Here is a 14,769-nt window from a genome sequence, read left to right as displayed (position 1 = left end):
CGCCCAGCGCGCGCGCATGCAGTGTCTCGCCGACGTGCATGCTCCACAGACGGCGGCCCAGCGCTGCCGATCCCGCTGGCCCTGGCGCCGCGCGGACACTGCTCGCGTGCTGTGCCGATGCGATGCGCCAGGCTGCTCAGGGCGCACGGCTTCCAGCCAGCGGCCCAGCGCGCGGCGCGGATGGACGGATGGCACCTCCGCCTCGCTGTCGCAACCCTTGTCTCTCCTCCACCCAGCCTCAGCACCGTCGCCGCTGCCTCTCCTCGCGCAGCACCTGCCAGCTGCGCCCGCCGCAGCCATGGCCTACGTCGCCCTCTCGCGCGCCCTCTACGACTACACGGCCACCGCCGACGACGAGCTCTCGTTCGCCGAGGATGCGCTCCTCTACGTGCTCGACGCCTCGGACCCCGAGTGGCACAAGGCCAAGCTGAAGCCGCCGCCCGGCGCCGACGCCCACGACGACGCAGACGCAGCGCGCATCGGCCTCGTGCCCGCCAACTACCTCGAGCCCGCCGAGCCGCGCCGCCAGAGCCGCGCGCTGTATGACTACGCCGCGCAGACCGACGAGGAGCTCGACCTTGCCGAGGATGCGCTGCTCAACGTCTTCGACGACGACGACGACGACTGGCTGCTCGTCAGCTACGCCGACGGCTCGCACGAGGCGCGCCTCGGCTTCGTGCCGAAGAATTACGTCGACGAGGTGAGTGCGGCGACGTGGAGCTGCAGCGTGCGGCGCCGCAATGCAACGCCGCGTGGCAGGGTACCGGTGCTGACGTGTGTGGGCTGTCAGGTCGCTGCCGTGGATGGCGAGACAGGGCTTGGCGCAGAAGTGGCCGAGGATGCGCCCGAGCCCGACAATGAGGCGCCGCTCTCGCCGCCGCCGGCGCCCATGTCGCCGCCCGCGCCGCTCTCGCCCGCGCCGCCGCGTGCTGCGCCCGGCGCCATCACGGCCTTCGCGCCGGCGCAGGCAGGCGACAAGGCAGACGAAATCAAGATGTGGGGCGTCTCGGTGAGTCAGAGAGGCGCTCCGCTGCGGGCTGGCAGGCCTCATGCAAACTGCACAGGCTCTCGATGGCAAGAAGAAGAAGCGCAAGGGCACGCTGGGCGTCGGCAACGGCTCGCTCTTCTTTGCCTCCGAGTCGGACAAGCAGCCAGTGCAGAAGATCAGCGTGCTGCACATCGTCGCGACGGCGGTGGAGAGCAAGGGCAAGCAGGTCAATCTCGAGCTCGACGCCGCGGCCGGCCTCGAGGATAACGCGCTGCGCTTCGTCATGAGCAGCAAGTCGGAGGGCGAGGCTGTGGTCAGCAAGATCGAGGAGAGCAAGGCGATTGCGGAAGAGAACGGCGTGGTCAAGCCGCCGCCGGCTACGCGGAGCATGCCGCCGCCGCTCGCAGGCGCTGCGTCACGCACGTCTTCCTCCGTCGCTGCTGCGCCAGTGCTGCCGCCGCCTGCGCGCGCGGGAGGCGCAACGCTGCCGCCGCCGCAGCGCAAGACGGAGGCTCCCGCTGCTGCAGCCAGCAACGGCCACGCGCAGGGCGAGCCGGCGATGGCGCTGTACGACTTTGAGGCGCAGGGCGACGACGAGATCAGTGTGGCAGAGAACGAGCCGCTGACGCTCGTCGAGCGCGAGAATGAGGACTGGTGGAAGGTGCGCAACGCGCGCGGCGAAGAGGGCGTCGTGCCTGCCAGCTACGTCGAGGTCACCGACGGCGCCGGCGCCGCCGCCGCCGCCGATGATGACGACGATGATGCAGCTGCGGCTGCTGCTGCTGAAGAGGAGGAGCGCAGAGAGCAGCAGGAGGCAATGGAGGCCACGCGGCGGACAAAGGAGGCGGCTGCCAGACGCGCGCGCGAGGCCGAGGATCGCCGGCGCGAGGCGCTCAAGGCACAACCTGCCCCTGCGCCGCCAAGGGCCGCTGCGCCTGCCGCTCCTACTGCCTCTGTGCGCGACGTGCCCATCCCAGCAGGGCGCTCGGTGCCTGAGCGTCCCAAGGACGCCGGCGGCAAGAGCCGGCCAAACCCTGCGCGCACGCGCGTGTGGCACGACCGCTCGGCGCAGTTCCGCGTCGAGGCCGAGTTCCTCGGCTTCAACCAGGGCAAGATCCGCCTGCACAAGCTCAACGGCGTCGTGATTGAGGTGGCTGTGGAGAAGATGAGCAACGCCGACATTCAGTACCTCGAGGACGTCACTGGCAAGCGTCTGGCGCCCAGCAGCATCGGGCGCGGCGAGGCGCGTGGCGAGCAGCGCCGCAGCTCGGCCGCCGCCTCCTCTGCCGACCCGCGCCGCGCCGAGCGCGAGCGCGAGAAGCGCAAGGAGGCCGAGCGCGAGGCCCGCCGCCGGCAGGAGAGTGCGCGCGGGCCGAAGCGCAACGTCGACTGGTTCGAGTTCTTCCTCGCCGCCGGCGTCGACGTCGACGACTGCACGCGCTACGCGGCCGCCTTTGAGCGAGACAAGATCGACGAGGCCATCCTGCCCGACATGGAGCCGGGCACGCTGCGCAGCATCGGCCTGCGCGAGGGCGACATCATCCGCGTGGACAAGTTCATCAAGCGCAAGTACGCCAAGAGCAGTGGAGGCGGCGGCGGCGGCGGTGGCGGAGGTGGCGGCAGCAGTGCACGCGGCGAGAGCGACATTGCAGCGCAGCTCAAGGCCGACGAAGAGATGGCGCGCAAGCTGCAGGAGCAGGAGCAGAGTGCGCGCCGCAATGGCGCGTCGACGAGCCCGGCGCCGAATCTCTTCTCTGGCCCTGATGGCAGTCTGCGCAACAACACGCGGCGCGGCCGGCCGACGCCCAAGTCCTCGACGACGGGCGTCGACGCAGCCGGCATTGCCGCTGCCGCCGAGGACCTGGCGCGCACTGCCAGCCCAGTGACGCGCTCGAGCACATCGAGCCCGACCGTTATTGCCTCGGCTGGCGCGTCACGCAAGACAGCGCCGCCTGCAACGGGCAGCGGCGGCTTCGACGACGATGCGTGGACGCCGCGGCCGTCGAGCACGAAGCCCAGCACGCCCGTGCCCGCAGCCAGTCGCACGCCGGCAGCACCTACCCCGCCGCCTGCGCCGACGCCGCCGCCGCCCGCGCCTGCGCCAGTCGTCGAGCCGCCGAAGCCGGCCGCCGACCCGAACTCTGCGCTGTTCGACAAGCTGGCCGCCATGCGGCCGCCGTCCAGCGGCGTCTCGCCACGACCAGGCGCGAGCCCACTCGGCGGCGGCTCGTTTGGCTCGAACGGCCCTCGCGGGCCAGTCGCGCCGGTGCCGGGCAACCAGGGCTTGCTCGCGCCGCTCATCTCGACGCAGGGCACTGGGCACTTCGTGCCGACGAGCGGTGGGCTGCAGGCGCAGCAGACGGGCTGGATGCAGAACCAGCAGACTGGCTTTGGCGGCTACCAGCAGCAGCAGCCGCAGATGACGGGCTTCCAGCCGCAAATGACTGGCTTCCAGCAGCAGCAGCAGCAGCCGCAGATGACGGGCTTTGGCGGCGGCAGTGGCTTCAACGGCATGGGCGGCATGCAGCCGCAGCAGACGGGCTACAACCCCAACTATGGCATCTCAAACGTGTCGGGCTTCGGCGGCGGCATGCTCGCGCCGCAGTTCACCGCCATGCCGCAGCAACAGCAGCAACAGCAGCAGCAGCTGCAGCCGCAGGCCACGGGCATCCAGATGCCGATGCAGACCGGGCCCGGCGACAAGCTCGGCGCGGCGTCGATCTTCGGACGTGAGTGGCGCCTCGATGCGATCGCGACGTGTCGCTGACGACCGCTTCCCCCACAGAAATGCGGCAAGGACAGCTACACGTCGACCCGGCAAATGCACCTCAGGCTCCCCGTGCGTTGCCCTGCTCGGCCCCTGTGCAGACGTCGACTGACCAGTGCATTCCCCCTCTGCAGAGCGCTACGACGCACTGCGGCCGCAGCCGACTGGCTTTGCACCCGGCGGCGTCATGGGCTCGAGCTTCCAGAACGGCTTTGGCCAGCAGCAGCAGGGCTACGGCGGCTACGGCCAGCAGGTGAGAGCGCCCAGAACCCGTCTCGCTGCCGTCTGTCGCTGATGACGCCTCGCTCGCAGTACTGAGACGTCTGCGCCGCCCATTACGTCCCTCGCCACTTACGACCCTGCTGTCCTGTCCATCACGATCACGAGCCCATTGCCATCGTCTCTGTCTGTTCACTGCGCTCTCGATTGCCAGGTATGAGGGGGCGGCGTGGCGTGCAGTCAGGGAAGCAGCAGGCTGGTCTAGTGGCGGGCCGTCGTGTCATCTCACGATGTCGCCTCGGCTGCGGCATCGCCGCCATGCTCGAACGACTGCGAGATGAGCTGCGACACGGCGCCGAGGTAGCCGTCGCTCTGCTCGTTGCGGAAGACTGGCGAGAGACGTCAGCCGCTGAAAGAGGCAGGCCGATGCGCTGTCGCTCACGGAACAGCAGCGACTCGCTCAGCCGCAGCACCTCGTCCTTCGACAGCGAGTCGCGCCCCTCGCTGTGCAGGCGGAAGAACCACTCGATGCTGGCGAGCACGTCGCCGCGTGCCGACATGATGGCATCGAGGCCCGAGACGATGTCCTGAGTTGAGCAGGGCGACACGCGTCAGCACATGCGTCGCCTCGGCATCAGCAGCTACTCACCTGCAGACTGAGCGTGCCGCGCTTCTCCGAGTCCCAGTAGCGGAAGACGCGCGCGACGACGTCGTGCTCCGGCACCTTGCGCTCCGTGCGCTCCTGGAAGCCATTGGAGATGACGTACTCGTCGCGCGCCCACGTCGCCACCTCGGCGAGAAAGTAGCGGAACGTCGGCAGGTCGACGCGCATCTCCTTGTAGTCGGCGTCGGTCGGTGCCAGCGGCGGCGCAACGGCGTTGCCCGGCCCGTCGCCGGCGCGAGGCGCGTGGCGCGTGCGGTAGATCGCCTCCACCACCTGGTCGTAGATCAGGCCGCTGCAGCAAGGCAAGGATGAGCGCATGCCAGGGCTAGCCATCCACTGCACTCACGCCTGCTCTTTGCTGAATGAGCCGAGGTCGCGCAGGTTGCGCACGGCGCCACGCTTGGCGAACAGCTCGATCTCCTGCACGATCTCCTGCCTGAAGCGGCGCCGCTCGCTCGCGATCGTCTCGTCGGTGACGGTGCCGAACTCGCGGAACGCCACGACGAGGAGCTCCTGGAAGTTGGTGATCTGGCGATGCCGCGGGTTCGTCGCGTCGGGGTGTGCACTGTCGCCGAGCGTGCGGAAGTAGCGCTTGAGCATGTTGATGAAGGCGCCGTCGTCCGTGACGCGGCCGGAGAGGAGCTCCTCGCCGTTGATCTTGAGAATGGCAAGGCCGATCTGGAAGAGCACCTTGGGGCCCATGGCCATGAAGCAGTCGACGATGCGAAAGGCAAAGACCATGGGCATCGAGTTGATGTAGAGCGAGAGAAACCACGGCAGGGACGCGACGGAGAGCTGGATGTCCGTCTGCAGGAAGTGGTCGTGGATCATGGGCAGCGTGCGCTGCACGAGGTGCTCAAAGACCTTTTGGTCGAGAATCGTGCCGGACATCGACTGGCTGAGGGGAGAAAGTCAGCCGAAGCTCGGCGCCATACGTCCGGGCCGCTCACGTGTAGTAGCCGGGCAGCAGGCGGTCACAGAGCATGTCGAGCATCCAGAAGCACTGCTCTTCTGACATGTAGCTGCAGCGCCGTGTCAGCGTCGCCTACAGCGACCAGAAGCAACGCATGCTCACATCAGGAACGCAGCAACCTGCGAGGCACACCAGGTCAGCGAGGCAGTGCTCGCAGCCACGCGCCACGCACCAGGATGTTCTGCCCTTGGCAGTAGCCAAGTTCCCGGTTCTTCCAGCTGTAGGCGGTCAACACCCTCCGCAGAGCCTGGCGGCAGCGTGGTCAGTGGTGCTGCGACATGCGCACGAGGAGAGCACTCACATTGATGCCGATCGGGCTCTGATACGCCGCAAACTCGGGCAGCGAGCGATAGAGGTCCTTTTCAATCTCCTCCGTCGACGTGCTCGTCTTTCCCTCGTTCTCCCTCAGGATGCGCTCATACTCGCCGGCATTGGCGAAGCGCTGGTAGATCGAGCCCGACGTGAGCTCCCAGATCTCGCCGCGCACGCGGTTCGGCAGGCCAACCTGCACCAGCCGCAGGAATTGCGGGTAGCGCACGATGGTGAGGTTGCGGCCGTGCACTGCGCGACGGCCTGGTCAGAGCGCGGTTCGCACGGTCGGATGAGGTGCCTCACCTTTGAGATAGTCGCGCCACAGCTTCATCTTTGACTTCTCGCGCAGCCTTTGGGCGGGGCTGCATGAGCTTGAGGGCTTCCAGTGCGCAGCCATGCTCACTCACTTGCGCGGGTCGCCGGGATATCTGAAGCGCGCGCCCAGGCCGGCGTGGTATGCGGGCGCCGGCGGCACCTCGTCCTCCGGCTTGACCTCGCCCTCGCTGACGCCTGCCACCTGTCGCGCCAGCTCTGCCGCCTTCTTGTCCTTCTCATCGACGCCTTCCGGTCGTGCCGCATCGTCCTGTGGCGCCGCGTCCGCCGCCGCCGCCTTCTCATCGAGCTTCGGCGGCTCTTCGCCGGTGGGCGTCGCGTCGGGCTTCTCGCCGTCGGCCTCGGCGGCTTCGGCCAGCAGCACCTCGGAGTAGCAGCCGGCGGTGAAGCCCTTGAGCTTCTTCATGCTGCTGAGCTGTGCGCGCAGGCCGTCGCGCAGCAGCGCGCAGAACTGCTCGCACTGCGGCCGCAGCGCGTTGAGCTGGATGATCTGTGGGCAAGACGGGTGAGCTGCTGCAGCGGTGGAGAGGCTGTGCCAATGCAGCGCCACGCACAATCTTCATGCCGTGCCACACGACGACGGCCAGCGCAAAGACACCGCTGCGGCCGGCATTGAGGCGCTCGACGCGGCGCACGCAGTAGAGCGGCAGCGTCAGGCGGCACGAGCGGCGGTCGAGGCTGGCGAAGAGGAGGAAGGAGGCGGTGAGGGTGAGGCGGCCGGCATACACCTGCTCCTCCTCCTGCGCCGCCGCGGCGCTGCTGCCGGCCTCGGCGCCGGCACTGCTGCTGCTGCTGGCGCCCGAGGAGAGGGAGAGCACGGCGGGCACCTCGTCGAGCGGCGCCTCGCTCGCCGGCAGGCCGAAGGAGTGCATCGTCGCCTCGACGCGCGACGGCTCGCGGTAGTCGCGCAGCGAGTGCGCGATGGTCGACATGGCGGGCGGGGGTGAGGGTGTGGAGAGGAGGAGCGAAGCACGGAGCTCGGCGGCCGTCGTCTGCCAAGCTGGCAGCGCGCCGCGTGGTACGCCGCGCGGCAGGCACGCCGCCAGTGTCCGCACCGCGCCGCCGCTTGCGGGCGCCAGCGCCGGCCGCCAGCACGCACGGTCCAGCAGGCAGCCGGCACCGCCTCCGCGTTCTTCCGCACCCCGCCTCTCCTCCCCAGCTGCCCTTCTGTCGCTGTCTTTGAGCATCGTCGATCTTCTCAAGCGCTGCATCACCTCAACGCCCACGATGACCATCACCCACATCGTCTCCTTCCGCTATGCCAACTCCGTGGTGCGTCTCGCCGCGTCTCCCTCCACCTCCTCCACCCTCCCGCTCACCAGCCCCGCGCCGCAGTCGGAGGCAGAGCGCAACAAGTACTTCGACGAGCTGCTGGCGCTCAAGCACACCTGCCTGCGCGACGGCAAGCCCTACATCCGCGCGCTCGTTGGCGGCTGCGCCAACACGAGCCCTGAGGGCGCAGGCAAGGGCTTCGACGTGAGCGGCGCCGCAACTCTGGCCCTGCGCTGCATCAGACGACCGGCTGACGCTGCACCACTGCTCACAGCACACCTTCGTCGTGACGTTTGCGAGCGCCGACGACGTCAAGCACTACCTCGAGACCGACGACGTGCACATGGAGTTTGCGGTGAGCCGGTCCAGCAGCAGGGTCGGCGCGAGGCAGCATGTGCTGACTTGCATCTCCTCGCTGCGGCAGTCGCGCGTCAAGCCGCTGCTGGCCGATGCCTTCATCTACGACTTTGAGACCGTCGAGGCATGAAAGAGACCGGTCCACCTGCTCGCCGTCTGGTGTGAGGGCCTCGTAGGTGTGAGGGCCCCCTGTCTGCTTAGTCAGCACGTCTGGACGCGCACGGCTGGATCAACACCTCGATGGCGCGCACCGCACGCACGCCGTGCAGGGTGCATGCTCATGCGCGCCGCGTGGCGCCGGAGCGGTGCAGCCGAAGGCGCAACGGAAGGCGCAAGACGCCGAGATGGGAGCGGAGCGGCCACAACGCTTTGTGAGGCGCTGCTGCCTTGCTGCGGCGCCAGACAAGCATATGCCGCCAGCGGTGTCCCGACGACGCTCTCTGCCAAGCGCCGGCGAGATCGGGCGTGGAATGCACGGCGCTCCGCCGACGCTGGCAGCAGAGGAGAGGCGGCGCTTGCGACGGCGTGCAGATGCAGCACGCAGGCAAGCGAAGGATCTTGATGCACACTTGTGCAGACAGCACATGCCTTGCTCTCCCTCAGGGGCAGCCAGCACCGCCCACAAAACAGCGTTTGAGCCATTGCCCAGCCTGCCTCTCAACCACATCTTCCCGTCTCGCTCCCCCTCGCCCACGTTCCTCACTCACCCTCATACACTCTCTTCGCCATGTTCGCCCGCTCCCTCCTCGTCCTCTCGCTCAGCGCCGGTGCCGCGCTGGCGCAGCAGGCCTCGCTCTCGCAGGTGGCCGAGGGCCTCGCCTCGACGCGCGCCCAGCTCAACGGCGCCGGCCTCGTGCCCAACCCGATCTCGGAGCAGCTGCTCAACCTCACCGCCGTGCTCTCGCTGCAGTTCGGCAGCAGCGGCAGCCCCGTCGCCATCGGCACGTCGCAGAGCGTCAGCGACGTCACGCAGGCGCCCAGCTACCGCCTCGAGTTCGCGCCCGAGAGCGCCAGCGCCCTCAGCGGCAAGACGTTCACGGTTGCCTTCCTGGATGCTGGTGCCGCTGGTGTCGGCAACCCTGGTGAGTGCTGGCGATGGCAGGGACTCTTGGACGGAATCGGCGGAGCTCGAGCTCCGTTGCGGCTGTGCTGTGTCGGCACGCCTCTGACGCCTTGTGCCACGCAGACGGCCTCCTCACGCGCCACTTCCTCGGCAACAACTTCAACCTCGGCTCCGACGGCATCCTGAGCAACTCGACGCCGGCGATCACCGAGTATGCCTCGCCTGCGCCGGCGCCCGGCTCGGGCCCGCACCGCTACTTCCAGGTGTGAGTGTCGGCCTCGCACCTGCCCGCCAAACCGCGGGCGCTGACACCTCTGCCACAGCGTCTTCCTGCAGGGCGACGACTTCCGTGCGCCGTCGAACCTGTCGCAGCCCGGCACGCCGCTGTCGACCATGTCGCTCGCCGGCTACGCGCAGGAGGCCAACCTGCGGCAGATCGTCGCGGCGTCGTACGTGTCCATCGAGGACAACTCGGCCTCGGTGACGGACAGCATCTCGAGCACGCAGGCGCCGGCCTCCAGCAGCGTCGCGGCGCTCGCGACCAGCATCAGCCGCAGCCTTGCGGGCGGCAGTGCCACGTCGGGAGGCAGCAGCAGCAGCACGCGCTCCGGCTCCTCGGGCGCGCCCAGCGGCACCTCGGCCGCCGGTGGCTCCAACGGCGCCGTGAAGCTTGGCGCCGGCGCGGGCCTGCTGGCTGTGCTTGGTGCTGCCGCTGTGCTGCTCTAGACGCCTCGATGTCCCCACCCTGTAGCATCTCTTCGTCCATCATCAGCACTCCACCCCGGCCCGCCCAGCACTTCATGTCCTACATCCACGCTCAATGACCACGCCTCGCGATGTGTGGATATGAGGGATTGATTCCTGAGGGTCTGCGTGGCCGGCACGCGACGGGGTGGCACTAATGATGGGGTGACGAGACGAGGACAATGCGGCAACAAGGGACGAGAGATGCGAGAAGACGAAGGGACGGCGGCTGGGCTTGCTGCGCCTACTTGGCCGGCAGCACGTTGGCCTTGAACTGCGTGGCGCCGACGTAGTTGCCCGGCGGGCGGTACTCGCAGAACACGACCTGGCCGGTGCCCTTGTATCCGCCGAAGCCAAGCGACTCGTTGGGGCAGTCGACGACGGCACAGCCGACCTCCTTGGTGTTCTTCCACACAACCTGCGTGAAGTGGCCTGTCTTGCTGTTGTAGCCCGGCTTGCTGAAGTCGTACAGCGAGACCTCTGCGGGGTAATGTGTCAGCGACATGAGAGACATGCAGAGAGACACGGAACAATTCCCCTCGCCGCTAAGAGCTGACCCCGCCACTTCTCGCCTCTCGTCACTCACCGTCAGCCCATGCCTTGACGGCGTTGGGACGCACGCTCGTCGACGTCTGCGTGCTGGCGTACAGGTTCTCGCCGTACGGGCCGCCGCTGTGGGCGAACTTGCACTTGCGTGCGTTCTGGCTGGCGTACTTTGCCAGCTCGGCCGAGTAGGTCAGTGCCGGCACCTGGTGCTTGGCGCGCACGGTGTTGCTGTAGAGCAGAGCGAGTCAGTCGTGCTGCGGCGGGGGGTAGGCATCTACGCTGTACGCACTGTGCGTTGAGCCAGGCGGTGCGGGCCGCCGAGGCGCGCTTCTCCAGGTTGCGCGCCTCAACCTCGGGCTCGCGCGGCTCGTGGGAGAGCTCGACGGGCGCAAGGTCTTCCTCCGGAGCGTCGTTGACCTGCTCGACGGCGGCGGCGACGAGCTCCTGGCCGGGCGCACGCACCCCGAGGCCGGCCGGCGGCGTGCCGAGGGCGCGCGCGTGCTGGCGCGGCAGGGCGTTGCCGGAGCTGTGGCATGGCATGTGAGTCTAGTGAAGGCGGAGGCGGTGGCCTGCAGCAGCGACGCACACAGCAACGGAAGAGGCGAGCGCCACCAGGGCGAGCGCGAGGGAGCGCGGGGCGTGCATGCTGAAGAGCGGGATTGCGGGGTTGCGGTAGTCCGAGGGAGCAAGGAGAGAGAGTGTGTGTGCGAAACAGCAGGTTTGTGGGAGAGAGAGGAGGAGCAAGCGAGCAGAGGGGGGTGAAGGGTGGGTGAGGGAGGAGGAGCTGTGGGCGAGCTGGCGGAGAGGCCAGGCTTATGAGGGAGGCGGAGGGTGCCAAGCCGCCAGGCGTCGGGGGCACGTCTGTCCTGCGTCCTTGTTCGCGCGGCCGCCTACGCCGCCGCAGCGTGACGCCGGTCTCAGGCGTCGTGCTGGACGCCGGCCAGATGTTCCGGCTTAGGCAGCACTCCACCCGAGTGCTTGTTTGAGCAGCGCAGCTCAGACGCCGTGGCGCGTGCGCTCCTTTGGGCGCCGATGCCCCTCTCCGACCGCACAAGCGGCACGGCGCGAGCGAGCGAGGGCCGTTGGATGCACACGCGTCCACGCAAAGAGGTGGCAGCCGCTCAGTGTGGCTTGCCGCGCTACGCAAGACCTGCTCCATTCGGCGCAGCGTGTGCTCGGCAGGCACCTGAGGAGTAGACAAGAGCAGCGAAGGAGATGTGTGTGGACGCACGGCTTGGGCGGAGTTGGCCCGAGGCGAGGTGTCGCGTTGGGCAGGCCGCATGCGGTGTTGCTCTCGCGGCGCAGGCACGGCGCCTGCGTCCTCCCGCTGCCTAGCGGCAGCGGCGCTTTCTCTGCGGGCGCAGCGCCAGAAACGGGTGCAGAGGCCGTGTCTTGCTCTCTGCTGCTTTCGCCGGCTGCTGTTCTCACGCCCACCGGCAGCACGCAGCGTCGACCTACGCCCAACCGCATCCTGGCGGCTGCTGCGCTTGTTGGCCGTCGAGGGGACGGAGAGGGAACCCTCTATGCTGGAAGAAGCATGCACATTGAGCCTCAAGGCGGACGAAGTCTAAACTTTGTAAGCACAGCGGAGCGCAAGTGCGCAAGGCGGGGCCGCTTGCGGCACGGAGTCGCCAGGTGAGCTGCTCCTCGAGTGGGCAAGGTGCGAGGCTCGTGCTCGAGCGCGGAGACGGGCACTATGGCTAGAGCCCTCTCGCAGCCCTCTCCTTCTCGCTTCGACTGCACCAGGCAAGAGAGGCCTGCTTCAGCATCGCAGCGCAGGGCTGGTCGTCCTCGGAGCCGGCCCCACGCGCCAAGGCAGAGCCCCTGGACCCGCGACATGCGCCATGCTGTCGTGGCGGCGGCCTTAGCGCGTCACACCAAGCTCCTGTCTGCCGCAGCGCGGCGCAGCAGTATTAGTCTTGCTCTGGCAGACGATGAGGGCATCAAGCGCGACATGGGTGTGCACGATGCATTGTAGGCTCAGCCTCAGGCCGTGCGGCGCGCTCGAGCGGCGCGGCAGGCGTGGAGGTGCTCGAGGGGCAAGGAGTGTGGTGTGCAGGTACGCATGCGAAGCGCGCGGCGATTTGTCGCGGTGCGGACGCAGGGAAAGAGGGTATGTGGATGGGTGTGCTCGATGGCAATGGGCGGGCTTGAGGCCGCTTTTGGAGAGCGCAGAGATGCGCGAGAAGTGCAGGATGGTGCAGTGCAATGAAGGGACAGAGGGCGAGGCGCTGTGGCTGTCGCGCGTGCAAGTGAAGAGGCATGAGATGCGGTGCGGTCGTAGTCGAGCGTGGAGGAGGCAAGAGCGCCGGAGCGTACGTGCTCAGACTGCTGGGCTTAGCCTCGCGGCGCGCTGCCGAGCGGCAAGCTCGTCGAGCCACGCGGCAGACTCTCGCTCTCCGTGCCGCTCTCGCCGCCCGACTCGAGATGCTCGGACACGGGCGTGGCGTCGAAGCGCTCGCAGAAGCCGCCGGCGGCTTGCACGGCCTGTCGCAGCCGCTCTCGCGGGTCGACCTTTGCGGCGGCCTGAAACCGCAGGGTGAGCAGGCGCAAGAGGCGACCGAGATCGCACACGACTCACATCGGGAGAGTAGAGCGTTCGCAAGCTGTGCTCGGACTGACTGCCTCGCACGCCCGCCTCATCGCGCCCAGAGGAGCGAGCCCGACGAGCAGTTGGCCGCACCTCGGGCGAGGCATCGGCGCGGCCGTCCAGCTCAGGAGCCGCGCCGGGACTGGTGCCGGGACTGCTCGGATCGAGGCCGAGATGTAGCGCTCGCACCTTGCCGGCAGCGGAGACGGGCAAGCGCCGTGTCCGCCGGCCGAGCGCAGATGATGAGGAGGCTGAACGGACCGCCGAGCCGGCGCGCGGTGGAGAGGTCTCGAGCGGAGCGTCGACGTGGCGCAGGTGGCTGCAAGCTGCGCGTCAGCTCTAGCTCGCTCAGTGCAAGCATGAGGCCCACACGACGACAAGTGGTGCAGCTCCTGTAGAGAGAAGCGCTGCACCTCTTCCATCCGCTATGCCCGCCACAAGGAACTCTTGACTGCGAACGCGTCAAGACGAGCAGCTGCTCGCGCCTCCTCCAAGACGGCCTCATACATCTCCGACGACGGCAGCGCTGAGGGCAGAAGGGCAAGGAAGCCTCGGCGCTGCGCCCACTTGTCTGCTCCCAGGCTCAGGGCAGCTCGGTCTCACGACGCCCGTGCCTGCGTCTGGCGTGCTCGCCACTCACCGTTCCGTCCTGCTGCGGGCGCGGCCGAGGCGCTCGCTGGGCACGTCTGGCCGGCGCACACGCTTCACGCCCTCCTCTGCGGCGCCGCCAGCCCCACCGGCGTCGCCGTTCTTGCCACGGGCGCCGTCGGGGCCCGAGGCGGAGCCCGAGGGGCGCGAGGCGTCGGCGTGCGGCAGCAGCGCGTCGCGCTCGGAGCTGCCGTCGCCGGCGCGGGCGCTGCGGGCGCGCGGGCCGATGCAGGGGCAGAGAAAGGCGAGCAGGCTGGACATGCGCGGGAGGGAGTGGTGGTCGGCCGCGACGATGCGGAGCAGGCGGCGGCACCTAAATCGCGGCGGCGGGCGGGCGGGGCGTGAGAGCAAGGCGTGGGGCGTGAGTCAGGCGCGGGCGGAAGGACGATCACGTGCGCGGTTGCGACTGCCTCCTGCTGCAGGCCGGCCAGCCTCTGGCGTGCGCCTCTCGCTCCACCTTCGCTCCACGACGCCCGCTCCCTCCGTCGCCATGTCCCTCGCCCGCGCCTCGGCGCACCTCTTCCGCGGCGCCACTGCCGCCGCCCGGCCACTCGGCGCCGGCGCCGCGTTGCTGGCGCCGCCGCTGGTGGCCGCCGCGCGCGCCTTCTCCGTCTCGGCCCTGGCGGCGACGTGGGGCGGCGGCAAGCAGAAGACACACTCGGGCGCCTCGAAGCGCTTCCGCGCCGTCGGCAAGCAGCGCACGCCCACACGCACGCGCTACATGCCCCTCTTCTCGCCCGACGCGCAGCTCGTGCCCGGCATGGCGCCCATCATGCTGCCCAGCGTCGGCTCGCGCGTCGTGGGCCCCATGTTCAAGCGGGGCCTCGCCGGCAAGCAGCATCTCAACCAGCACATGCACGGCGCTCAGAAGGGCCGCCTGCGCGGCACCGCCGTGCACCGCTCGGGCAAGCACGTCAAGATGCTCCGACGGCTGCTCGGCCCGCGGTTGTGAGGAGATGGTGGGGGAGAGCTTGGCAGGGATGGGAGCGGGATGGAGGGGAATGATGGAGGCAGAGAATGGCGGAGGGAAGGAGCAGGTGCTGCTGAGTACGTCATAGGCCAGGACAACGAACGGGTGTCGATGGGATGCTGCGGGAAGGGTTGACGGGCGGGGACAACATATCGAAGCAATTGCGGCGCGCGGCGACACGCACGCTGCCTCATCTCACATCTGGCGATCTAGCGGTGCAAAGTTGGAAGGCGGAGGAGAGCGTATAGGGGCGGTTCGAGCAGCGGACTGCCAGAAGAGAGCTCAATGAGGAGAATGGGCTCTGGTCAAAGGCTGGCGGAGGG

General features: G+C 68.7%; 7 protein-coding genes across 7 annotated transcripts; 4 read left to right on the top strand and 3 right to left on the bottom strand.

The window, feature by feature from the left end:
- Positions 1 to 298: 298 nt before the first annotated feature.
- On the top strand, positions 299 to 4,050 carry FA09DRAFT_338930 (hypothetical protein; the record flags this gene model as incomplete). Its single annotated transcript, XM_025744160.1, has 5 exons — positions 299 to 700; positions 791 to 1,009; positions 1,065 to 3,717; positions 3,774 to 3,827; positions 3,890 to 4,050. The coding sequence occupies 5 exons, from the start codon at positions 299 to 301 to the stop codon at positions 4,048 to 4,050; spliced, it is 3,489 nt and encodes a 1,162-aa protein (XP_025598243.1).
- Positions 3,851 to 7,188, bottom strand: FA09DRAFT_308497 (putative MDR1-Mac1p interacting protein; the record flags this gene model as incomplete). The annotated part of the gene is made up of 11 exons (XM_025740581.1): positions 3,851 to 4,363; positions 4,417 to 4,561; positions 4,624 to 4,930; positions 4,985 to 5,536; positions 5,589 to 5,660; positions 5,714 to 5,730; positions 5,784 to 5,858; positions 5,913 to 6,172; positions 6,227 to 6,273; positions 6,331 to 6,746; positions 6,811 to 7,188. 11 exons carry the CDS (start codon positions 7,186 to 7,188, stop codon positions 4,260 to 4,262), a joined length of 2,373 nt encoding a protein of 790 aa, XP_025598242.1. The 3' UTR covers positions 3,851 to 4,259.
- A 295-nt stretch (positions 7,189 to 7,483) lies between these two features.
- Positions 7,484 to 8,236, top strand: FA09DRAFT_318956 (hypothetical protein; the record flags this gene model as incomplete). The annotated part of the gene is made up of 4 exons (XM_025740918.1): positions 7,484 to 7,528; positions 7,592 to 7,732; positions 7,803 to 7,883; positions 7,953 to 8,236. The coding sequence occupies 4 exons, from the start codon at positions 7,484 to 7,486 to the stop codon at positions 8,013 to 8,015; spliced, it is 330 nt and encodes a 109-aa protein (XP_025598241.1). The 3' UTR covers positions 8,016 to 8,236.
- Positions 8,237 to 8,374: 138 nt separating this feature from the next.
- Positions 8,375 to 10,052, top strand: FA09DRAFT_330120 (PEBP-like protein). The gene is made up of 3 exons (XM_025742473.1): positions 8,375 to 8,967; positions 9,072 to 9,213; positions 9,272 to 10,052. Exons 1-3 carry the CDS (start codon positions 8,613 to 8,615, stop codon positions 9,672 to 9,674), a joined length of 900 nt encoding a protein of 299 aa, XP_025598240.1. The 5' UTR covers positions 8,375 to 8,612; the 3' UTR covers positions 9,675 to 10,052.
- FA09DRAFT_338926 (PR-1-like protein) lies at positions 9,937 to 10,883 on the bottom strand (the record flags this gene model as incomplete). The annotated part of the gene is made up of 4 exons (XM_025744159.1): positions 9,937 to 10,172; positions 10,279 to 10,466; positions 10,528 to 10,764; positions 10,825 to 10,883. 4 exons carry the CDS (start codon positions 10,881 to 10,883, stop codon positions 9,937 to 9,939), a joined length of 720 nt encoding a protein of 239 aa, XP_025598239.1.
- A 1,312-nt stretch (positions 10,884 to 12,195) lies between these two features.
- On the bottom strand, positions 12,196 to 13,589 carry FA09DRAFT_360758 (hypothetical protein; the record flags this gene model as incomplete). Its single annotated transcript, XM_025745271.1, has 2 exons — positions 12,820 to 13,589; positions 12,196 to 12,764 (listed from the first exon to the last, which is right to left on the bottom strand). Coding segments are annotated over exons 1-2 (999 nt in total), but the record flags the coding sequence as incomplete, so codon positions are not given.
- A 377-nt stretch (positions 13,590 to 13,966) lies between these two features.
- On the top strand, positions 13,967 to 14,428 carry FA09DRAFT_338924 (hypothetical protein; the record flags this gene model as incomplete). The annotated part of the gene is made up of 1 exon (XM_025744158.1): positions 13,967 to 14,428. One exon carries the CDS (start codon positions 13,967 to 13,969, stop codon positions 14,426 to 14,428), a length of 462 nt encoding a protein of 153 aa, XP_025598237.1.
- Positions 14,429 to 14,769: the final 341 nt, after the last annotated feature.

This window comes from Tilletiopsis washingtonensis (genome assembly GCF_003144115.1).
Source record: "Tilletiopsis washingtonensis strain MCA 4186 unplaced genomic scaffold FA09scaffold_11, whole genome shotgun sequence".
In the NCBI taxonomy this organism is placed as follows: domain Eukaryota; kingdom Fungi; phylum Basidiomycota; class Exobasidiomycetes; order Entylomatales; genus Tilletiopsis; species Tilletiopsis washingtonensis.
The sequence above is the reverse complement of the archived record's forward strand: the minus strand, read 5'-3'. Positions and strand labels throughout refer to the sequence as shown.